The 11254-nt window shown below is 30.8% G+C and overlaps 1 protein-coding gene across 1 annotated transcript; it reads right to left on the bottom strand.

Annotated features, from left to right (window-relative positions):
• Positions 1-5965: 5965 nt before the first annotated feature.
• LOC101209531 (linoleate 13S-lipoxygenase 2-1, chloroplastic) lies at positions 5966-10867 on the bottom strand. The gene is made up of 8 exons (XM_004142089.3): positions 10422-10867; positions 8797-9065; positions 8462-8699; positions 8060-8383; positions 7876-7961; positions 7693-7800; positions 7023-7591; positions 5966-6884 (listed from the first exon to the last, which is right to left on the bottom strand). The coding sequence occupies exons 1-8, from the start codon at positions 10801-10803 to the stop codon at positions 6125-6127; spliced, it is 2736 nt and encodes a 911-aa protein (XP_004142137.1). The 5' UTR covers positions 10804-10867; the 3' UTR covers positions 5966-6124.
• Between the last annotated feature and the right edge of the window lie 387 nt (positions 10868-11254).

The raw sequence follows: 11254 nt of genomic DNA, 5'->3' as shown, positions 1-11254 counted from the left end.
AAAAAATAAACATGCTCCATATATTTTTTCAATTTTTAAGAAAATTCCATGCCTAATATAGTGCTAGATTGGATTGCAAATAATGTTTCGTGAAAGTTATAAGTATCTATATGTTTGATTTTATAAAAAATATATACAAAGTAAAATTAGTATTAATATATTGCTTTTGTTTTGGAAAAGATAAGGTTGAGTAGTATAGCTAAGAAATATAGTACAGGAAGCAGGGAATAAGAACAAGAGGGATAAAGTTAAACTCAAACAAGTATCACACATGTTGTAACTTAAACAAAAGCTTGAAGATTTAAAGCAATAGAACTAACACTACAGTTGACAAAAAGAAAGAGATATGCTAGCCCAGTATCGAGTGAGTACTTGAATGTCTTCCCAAATCTCAGCAGAGGGGTTTTCATGGTTCTTAAAAATTCTATTATTCCCCTCAAGTCTAATAGATCAAATAACCACAACAATGGTGCCTTTTATGTTTTTTTTTTTTTTTTCTTTTTGTTTAATGAAACAAATCTACTTAATCATATTTTCAACTTTTTCCCAAAGCTTTTGAGCCGTAGTGCAAGATATGAATGTGTGATTGATATTTTCCAAGCTCTCTTTGCAGAGATCAATAGTATGCTAATATATTGTTATATTGATTTAACTTTTAATAAATCAATGACAAATAATAATGTTTTGAACCCTAGTTAGTTGTTGAGTCTGACTAGCTAGCTACTTGAAGATTGTAACATTGGTAGATTGTGTTTGATGCATATCTCTCTCTGAAGTCTGGTCTTTTTAACTATGATGGGTTAATGATAGAGATGAATAGAGATGACGAGATGGAGTCTGTTTTTTCTCTTAGTTTTGTTTGTATACGACACAACATTTGAGGTTGAGGGATTCAAACCTTCCACCTTTAAAATGAAAGATCATATCAATTATCGTTGAGCCAAACTCATTTTGACTTTTTTATTTAATGCTCATCGCAGCCAAAATAGCTAGCACAATATTTGTTTGGTTAGGAAAGCATGAGAGGTTTATGTTGAAAATTAAACATGTTTTAATTAGATAAGTTATAAGTGAATTGATTTATTTTCTTTTTTGAAAGGAGATCGAACTAGAGGTTGAAAGATCAACGAGCACACTCGGATATCTCAACTAGGTTGACACACCCTTAACGCCCTCGTCACGGACCAAATCTAAAAGATACATAAATGAGAGAAAAGATAAGTTATACCTAGTTATACGTGAATTGATTTATATGAGAGTTGGCAAACAACAAATTAAAGGATAGAAGTTAAATGTAGTAGGTTAATACATTAGAGTTAAATTTAGGTAGGATTTTAAGTGTGTTAGGTTTAATTGTGGCGTGAGTTATGTATTTTAGATGTGCCCATGACACAATCCTATTAAAGAGAAGAAGAATGAATGTGTACAAATTAAAGAGAGTTTCAATGGAAGCCTTTCAAATAAGTGTTTTTTTTAATTTTATTTTCTTAAGTATATTCTATTTGGCAAATTATTTATGAGTTATCCCATCACAGGCTTTCGACAAATTAGTCCTGTCTACTATTGTCTCCATTTTCCACATGGTTTAGTTTGATTGTGACTCGATCATGATGTAACTCCTGCACCATTCTTTTGGAGGATCTCAACTTTCATACAAAAAAAAAAAAGAATAAAACTTAAGGGTCGGCTTCGGGAAGGAAAAGAAAGGAAAGTAACCTTGTTTCGCCGATTAGGATTAAGAAGAGGAAAAATACTACCATTAATCTCTCTTATTTCTTCTCTTTCCTCGTTTATTATCCACTTTTTTCCGCTTAAATTTTTCATTTTTCAATATAATTATTCCACTTTCCAATATAATCATTCTCTTTCTTTTCCTTCTTCTCTTTCCTCGTTTATTTATTCTTCTCTCCAAATTATTCATTCTATTTTTTCTTTTTTTCAAACAAATTAATTACCCTCCCTTCTTCTTTATTCTGTTTGTGTCAAATGAATTAGTCACGTTTTATAGTATGTTGTTTATAGTTTTCATGAAGAAAAAAATTAATAAATGAAAGAAAAATAAAAACAACAAAATACAATTTTTTATTGTAAGTATTGATGATAAAAACTTAAAATACAAATTTCTTTTTGTATTCTAATTACGGTACAATTTGAAGAAACATATTTTACATAAATAAAAAAATAATAAACCAATTTGTTTGTATTGTGTATTGTGTGTACAATTTGATTTTTTTTAATACAAAATCATTTTAAAAATTAATGCATATTTGTTGTGTGTATAGGGGTTACAGGAGAAATAAAGTATAAACATTATTTTAATACAATTTTTGTCGTTTTGGAAAACAATATGAACAAAATAAATAAGTTTAGACAAACGCAAAAAAAAAGTAATACAATTTTTGTTGTATTTGGTTTACGAAATACATTCCATAAACATTTCTTATACTTTGAAATAAAACGTCTTTCTCATATGGGATTGCGGTAGAAAAAAACAAATATTTTCCATAAATTAAAAAAAAAAAAGCATATTTTTAATGTATTGGATTTACGAATCAAATTGAACTACAAATTGAAGACAAATGAAAAATTAAATAATACAATTTCGGTATGAATTGAATTTATAATATAAATTTCATAAACATATTTTACACAATTAAAAAAATTAATAAACTTTATTTTGTGTACTTGAATTAATGTTAAAAAAGAAAGAAAAAACTATAGTACAAATGGAAAAAATAACTTTACATTTAAAAGTATATTAAGTGTACATTAGAAATGTAAAAAATATTAGTACATTTTTCATTTTGTATTGGATTCGTGAAAAAAAAAAAAATAATTTCATTTCTAGGAAAAAAATAATTATGTATTTTTTATTATTTTGGAGTTAACATACAAATAAAAAAAATTACACAAATAAATAAAAAAATTACACAAATGAAAAGAAATACAATTTTTTTTATCATAATCCTTCCCGCAAACAACAATTACAATAATCCTCCCTAATACTTTCACTTAAATCATTCTCTCAAACAAAGATTATAAATAATCACTTAATCATTCTCTTAAACAAAGATTATAAATAATCATTCATAATCCTTTGACTTAATCATTCTCAACCTTTTCTTCCATTTAAACTCTTTTTTTTTAATTATTTTTCCCTATTCTTTTCCTTAAGAGTCCTTTAAAATGGTAGGCTTGCAATACCCAAAACTCAAATCTGTTAAATATATATGTCTAATTATTTCATATAAATTGAAATGATATTACATTAATTCAATTATTCTTAGAGCTTATTTATTTGATAAAAATTGTGAGATCAACATTATTTATCAGATAATGCTTTTTTTTTTTTTTTTTTGTACAGTTTACTATATGTATTATTGGATCAAATTTCTCCTTTTGACTGAATAGGCATTTGAATTGTTTAGGTCTTTGATATCTATTAGAAATTAAAACTTCAGATTGCATATCTCAAATAAACAAAATAGCAATGAGTATAGTAAACTTAGTTATGTGTTGTATTGGGATTTTGAATTCTCTTGATATTTTCAACATATATAAGTTCCCAAGAAAAAAAAGGGGTTAAAATGGCACTTTTAATTTGTGTTTGAAATAATCACTTTAAAACAACATTCATCACTGGTACAAAAATTGAACTATATAACGTCATTTTTCAATGTCTTAGTGATAATAAGGATACTAAGGAGGTGTCTTCTAGTGGAGATGTCTCAGTGCACCTATTGACTCATCCATATCTCTTTACAATTAGTTTTATTTTTATTTAAAGAAAGAAAAAAAATATCTTCCTTACTTTTAAGATCATTTATGGATGAGGAGTTGAAAGATCTTCCTTAAATATATCGTTCAAAAAAGAAGATAAAAGATATTTCTTATATTTACGAATATTTTATGTAAATGAGGAGTTAAAAGATCTTACTTAAATATCTCATTCAAATAAGAAGATAAAAGATATTTCTTATATTTATGAATATTTTATGGTAAAGAAGTTCTTTTTCCTTGGCTCTTTAAAAAGCAGAAGTTTGGAACGTAAAATTTATTCTTCACAGCTGTGGTTCAAAAGTTTATATATTTTATGGTGAAAAATTTACCTTCTGCATTATGCCAGATTATTGAAGATCGTGAAGGAATGTGAAGGAATTTGATAGAGTATCGATTGATAAGAAATATGAATGAAGGGTGAGATAATTGTATTGCAGTCAATGAATTCAAGGGGAACCTGAATTCGTCTCCAAGGATATTCAAGTTTACTGTGAGGGGAGCATGAGTTTATACCGTTAGTGGTGATAACTTGTTAACTTAACTTTAGGGTTAAATTACAAACTTTTGAATCTCAATAATATTTCTTATATGAACCAAAGAAGCTCCTCAAATGTAGGTCGCCGAACTGGGTTATCAAAGCTTTCTGTGTTATCTGTAGTTTTGTTACTTGACTTCTATGAACTTTAGCTATACCTGTAGTTAAATACTTTTGATATAGCTAAAGGTCATTTAACCTTTGTTATGTTAGCTATTCCTAAAGTTAATCATGTTAGCCATAGCTAGAGGATATTATTTATCATCTCACCTGTTTTTCATTGTTAAAATATCGGAGAGAAAACAAACAATATTAAAGAACGTGTTGTTAAATGTGCTCAATGTTGAAAGTGATAGCCTCTCTCATGTTCTTCGAATTGATAGAGCAAATCTGTTTGCATAAAGATTTAAGGTTGTCATGTGTATTCTAGAATGTGTGTATAGTAGAGCTGAAAAGATAAATTAAAGGAACCATTTCAACAATGATTCTATTGTGTAAACAGTTGAAAACATTGCAAAAGCCACATGTATATCATTTTTAGTCAAGGAAGATATCCTTTTATTATTTGTCCTTACACTCACATGCGTACAGTCTACATCGTAAAAGAAACAAACTCTTTAACCACAAATTGCTGAAGAACAACGAGGAAAAGGAAAATAACTCAAGCTTACTAAAGAAACTTAGTCAAATTAAAACAAGTAACTAAAAATGGGCAAAGAGAAAGAAATGTGTGGGGAAGAGGGGGCTGCTTCCGTGATGCGCTTCGAGGTTCAGATCAGTTCAGGTCCAACAAGAGCTGCATGTGCTGTTGAGGTGAGGTTAAAACATTTCTTTGTAAATATTTATTCACACTTTTGTATAAATATTTATTCACACTTTTGTATAAATATTTATTCACACTTTTGTATAAATATTTATTCACACTTTTGTATAAATATTCATTACGTGCTTATTAATAAAATCAACACGAATATTACTTTTTGTTTTGATAGAGGTGAGGTTTTAGTTTCTTTATAAACTACCACTATTTTATTTAAAACTGAATTGAATTATGAAGCAGACACATAATATTGGCTAAGTAATTAGTGTCGTTGGGTTTCCATGAGTTAAAGAGACAATATCAAAATTAACGTGAGATATTATTAAAATTTTGAGTAAATTATATGTGTGTTTGAAATTTATTTTAAAACAACCAAAATAATTTCAGATTTATAACTATTATTTCAAGGAAAATAAAAGATGATTAACATATTCCTAGTCACTTATCGTGAGTTCTTTTAGTTATTTGTACGGACCGTTTTTCATAGGAAAATAAATACTAGAGAAGTAATTCAAAAATTGATCAGGAAGAGGAGGAGAAGAAAGACATGAAAAAGAAATGACAAATCTGAAATATTTTTAAAAAGTGATATAACTTTTTGATTCTGTTACACAGACAGTAAATATTTAAATACAGACAGTATGTAAATGTTGATAGGTGGGTAGAAACTTAGAAACAAATGGAAAAATAATTACATAATATAAACAAAGTTTAGGAATGTGAAATTTTCATGAAATAAGTTTGTGATTTTTTTTTTCAAAAGCAATTACTTTAGAAATGAAGGTTTTGAATTGAAAGCAATAAAGCTAAAAATGGAGAAAAAGTTGAGAAATGTTGAATTATCCAATATCTTAAAACAACAAGGAAGCATTTATTTGAATTTGCAATATGATAGAATACATCGTCACAGACTAATAATGTCTGGTACATGATTATAGATTTGAGTTTTTCAAAGCTTTGGGTACCTAAATCTTTGCCTTATTCATGGATTAAATAGAAATACTATATGGAACACCCTTTCCAGTTACTCCAGGTCCTGAAAATGGCTTCAAAAGTTCATAGGGTGTAACTCCTGCACCAGTTCTGTTCTTCAAGATGGGATCAACATTCCTAGTATCAATTATCAACTCCAATTCTTTTAGCTTTGCACTAAACCTTTCAAATGATGCCTTTATTATAGGATTATCGTTCCATGATGGCTCCATATTCTTACCAAGATACTCTTCATCTGGAGAGTGACTTGACAACACATTCAATGTGAACATTACCTGTGTTGCTTGATATTGTGAAGGGAAGGCGTTTAGAAGCAAATCTTCTGGTTTTTCCAAAAAGCTTTTCCAAAGAGTAGGGTTATAATCTTCCGTGGGCATGTTGGTTCTTGCTATACTTGGTCTGTTTGGGAAATATCCTGCATATGCATATTGCCCAAAGTTCACGGCTGCATGGTGCGCTGATGCCACCCAAGCAATGTTTGTCACTATGTCTATTAGATCTTGAGGGGTGTTGAGAACTGGCCACCATGGCTCATCTTGTTTGTCTGCATGTCCCTTTGTTCTGATCTCATTCCACCATGCTTGGAGCTCTGTGTCAGATGTTACAAGGTACGAGGATGGATAGTAATGATTCACGTACTCTGTCACCCATTGCTTTAGAGCATCCCACAAAATCAAACCATCGTTAGCATAAGGATAATCTTTAATGTGTAATTTCAGACCATGTGACGCAGTTGGATCCTCCTCAGCCAATCCTCTGACAATATAATCATGCCATAAAAGTGTCACCTTTCATATATTAATAGGAAAAATGGTATTACGAGAATTCAAACTCCAAACCTCATTTTATGGTATCATGTTAAATTAAAAATCAACTCAAAAGGTTTAATTTTACCTGTGAATTAGATCAGCCGGTAAAGCTTGCAAATCGAACTGCCATTGAAGATCGTATGCTGTAGAACTTAACTCCATGGAGTACTTAAGAGGTGAAAATGTGCTCTCGATTATTCCACCTGCATCAATAAGAGTACTACGAGCAGATGCATTGATTTCCATAGTGTACCTAAAATGAGGTTGTAGAAGTCTGTAGATAGGGTGCATTGCACTCAATTGTCTATTTGTGGCTATAACGTAAGGCTCTACAGCACAGTGAGTGCTCAACCAATGGCTCACAAGTTGGTGATAACCGGCGTCATGGGCAAGAACATGAGCTTTGGCAAATCTCCAAAGCCAGAGGCTAGTGGCATTCTCACTAGGTTCATAAACTCTTTTCCATTGAGGCTTTCCATCCATAGGTGGCCGTGTTAGCTCAATAGCTAACGGCCTAAGTGTTCCATCCTCGTTGAGAAAGAACAATGTTCTTGATCCATAAAGGGTTGTTCCTTTAAGGGCTCTCACTCGTCGAACATATGGCAGCAAAAGGTCGTGGTAATCCAAAATAAACAACCTTTTCTTTTCAATTGCCTGGAACCCATTTGTGCATATTTGGCAAGATATTAGTACAAATGCTAACACTATTGGATGTAAAGCTATGAATTAATATACATTGAAGATGAAAAACACACCTCTTGAACTGTCATGGAGCCAATTTGGCGATCTATATTTAAGGTTTTGAATGCGGACTCAGGAGGACCATAGACATCAGGGTTGAGTTGGCTAGTTAACGGCCACTCCTACAATATATTACTGAAGTATTGAGTATCAATTATGAATTCAATAAGTATGATAGTTAGTTAATTCATTCATACCGTGACCAATTGAATGCTGTATGGGTTAAGACCAGCAAGAGTCTGCCTTGCAAATTCTTCATCACTCAACCAAAAGAACTTATTTCCTATTTATTTGATGAGAATAAAGAAAAGTCAAGATAGAGAGAAAGAGAGTGTTAAGAAGTAGAGAGACGGAGAGAAGAATAAAAGATGATGTGCTCACTATCCATAGGTTCAGGAATCTGAAAGCGTAAGAGAAATTCTCCAGTCTCATAGATGAGTTTGAAAATCCAAGGTAAAAGATCTTTGAAAGACGTGGTGGATTCAAGAGGGGGCAAGTTGAAACCATCAACATCAAAAAGTGCATCAATTGACTCGAAGTGGGGGAATCCAGCATTTCGATCAAAATGCACTTGAAGATTGGGTATAATCGTTTTTAATACATTCAACAAAGTCGATGCATTGAATTGTGCCCTCTTTATATCTGAGAATGCCTCATCTCGAGGGACATATATGCTTCCTGTTGCCTTTTGCTCTGATTGTGGATCTACATGATTATTACATAAAAATTAAAAAACAGAAACTTAGGATAAGGGTGATTAGTTACAAATGAGGAAATAGAGACCTGTTTGACAAGGTGGACGACCGGTTCTGCAACGTCTAGGATAAGGATGGGTAGAGCCACCGAGAACGGGCCTTTTGAGATCCTCGTTCTTGTCGGGATCTCCAAGGTCATTGTAGACATCATAATCGTATATTCTATCGTAACTTTGACGCTCTCCAGTACCATTACCTCGCAAATTTACTAACTCTGATTCCCTCATGGATATAAGTCCGGCAGGAGTTTGCGATGGCAAGTATGACTGTACGCACCCCACCAAAAGTGAAAAACAAACAAAAATTTTGAGTTTAAATTTGGAAGGTAACAAAAAGAAAAAAGGAAAATGGGTTGAACACGACCTTGTTGGTGAAGAAGACTCTCTGTGTGGGATCTACAGTCTTGGGTTGAACCCATGAGTTGCAAGGGATGGTAAGTGAACCAGAAGTAAGGCCACTGAGGTCAACTTCTTTGATGTACATCTCATTTTGATTATAGTTCCCAACAATGACAGCCCCAATCTCCCCAAAATTTGAGGGAACCTCCAACTTTGCTTCATAAATTTCTTCCACAACACTCTCATGTATCAAATTTGCCTGAACCATAATGGGGGGCTTCTCTGCTCCAGTGCCTTATTCCACCATGCAAACCCAACTTACTTATTCACTATAATACTATTACATGCAAGGAGTGGAATCAACTATAAATGTTTATTTCCTTATAAAATATTCAAAAGGTTATTGAGGCAAAATTTAACCATCTAAATCTATTACAAAATCAATTGCTTCATAATTTATTTATTTTAGCCCTCTTAATTTTAAAAGTATATAATGTGTATAATTAAAATATATTTTAATAGGTTAAAGGGCTTTTTAAAAAGGGATAGTTGCAAATTTAGCAATTAAATTAAAAATAATTAAGTATATAGCAATATTTTAAAAAATATGCAAATATAGCAAAATTTGTCAAACTCTATCATTTATAGACCACGTTGTAAATATTAATCTATCACCGATAGACCACACGAGTCTATTAGCGATAGTTTTGCTATATTTGCAATTTTTTTTAATGTTGTTATGTCCTTAATTATTATTTCTCAAATGGTCATCCATTATCGTTACCCTCCTCAAAAATATAACAAACCCACCAAATATTTATAAAACAATTTTGAAAAAAAAAAAAAACCACCAACTCAAGATGGAAAATACTAAAAATGATCTAGTCATCAACACTAATTCTTCTTCTTAGAAAATGACTATCAAATCTAAACGATCTTGTTATTTAAGATTTGGTACACCATCATGGATCTTGTTTGTTTAGGTTTAATACACGATCGTATATCAATATAATAATAATTTTTTTCAAGATCGTATACCAAGATCTTTTATATTTGATAGTGAAAAAATAATCTATATTTACAATTATTAACTATTGATTAAAAACAAATATCGTGATTTCAAAAAAATATAAAAAATAAATTATTAAATAAGAGAAAAAAAGAAAATAGAAAGAAAAAAAAAGATTAGAGTAGAAGAAAAGAAAAAAAATAGAAATGAAGGACAACCCTAGAATTAAAAAAAATAGTCATCTATAGAATCCAAGATATTGTGTTATATTTATGAAAATAGAGCTATACAAAATATATCTATTATTTTATTTTGCCTCAAAAGACTAAAGGTTAATATCTAAAACTATCGTAGTTTAGTTGACATAATCTTTTTGTATCAATCTCGTGGATATTAGAAGTTCGTTTTCTTTTTCTTTTGTATAAATTGGCTAAACAATAATTTTGTAATTAAAGATAAGATAAAGCTCGTGTTTCAAAAATATATATATATATACACACACTCTGAACAAGATAGATTCTTCCAAATTTTGAAACGACAAAATCCACTCATGGAATTCGTTAAATTACTATTGCTAGTTACTTAGTTACAGAATTAAAATCCAAGTTATATAACTCAATATACTGTGAAGAGAAACTTACTAGGATCAGTGAGAATGCTGGCGAACCCAAGCTGGAGAAATTTTGGAGGGGCGGCTAATTGGTTTTCCTTGACAATGGTGGATGAAGTGATTTCTCCTGTGATCTTCTTCACAGTAACTGTCGTAATGACACTAGTGGTTGTTTCAGTAGCTGTTGCTAAGGCTGCTTTGATTATTCCACTTCCAGACAGCGATCTCAAACCTCCATTATCATTATTATTCTTGATCTTAATCCCTCTTAGTTTCTTTTGGAGATCATTATTATTCTGATAAGGAACCAAAGCACTGCCGTCGATGCCACGACGTGCCAACGATGTCCGCGTATGGTGGAGACTCACCGGCGCCACCCCTATGGATGAACCAAGGCCTTGAGATTTCAACATTGCAATAAATTCTTTTGTTTCTTCTCTATGAAGAGAGAATGCAGACTATATGTATTTGGTATTACTATTGGTGTGATTTTTTGGTTCTCCATCGATGGTCTTTATATACTAGTGTTGGAGCTTCAAATTACGAAATTGTCCCCACTAACTCCTATTTTTTTTAAAAAAAATAAAGTTATCACGAACCCGTTTGGTAAATATTATCGATAGTTTAAATTATACCATTATAATAAATAGTCATTTTTAAAAATAGCAAAATCAATTAAAATATTTACCAGCTATAGCAAAATTTTGAATTCTATCAATGATAAAAATTGATAGACTTCTATTAATGTCTATCAATGTTTATTATCGATAGAATAAAAAAACTTACGTAAATATTTTGTCAAATTTGCTCTCTTTCTTTTTCACTCAAATAATTTTCTTTTGATTTTCTTAAACATGAGAACAA

This window comes from Cucumis sativus, chromosome 4, assembly GCF_000004075.3.
Source record: "Cucumis sativus cultivar 9930 chromosome 4, Cucumber_9930_V3, whole genome shotgun sequence".
Taxonomy (NCBI): domain Eukaryota; kingdom Viridiplantae; phylum Streptophyta; class Magnoliopsida; order Cucurbitales; family Cucurbitaceae; genus Cucumis; species Cucumis sativus.
The sequence above is the reverse complement of the archived record's forward strand: the minus strand, read 5'-3'. Positions and strand labels throughout refer to the sequence as shown.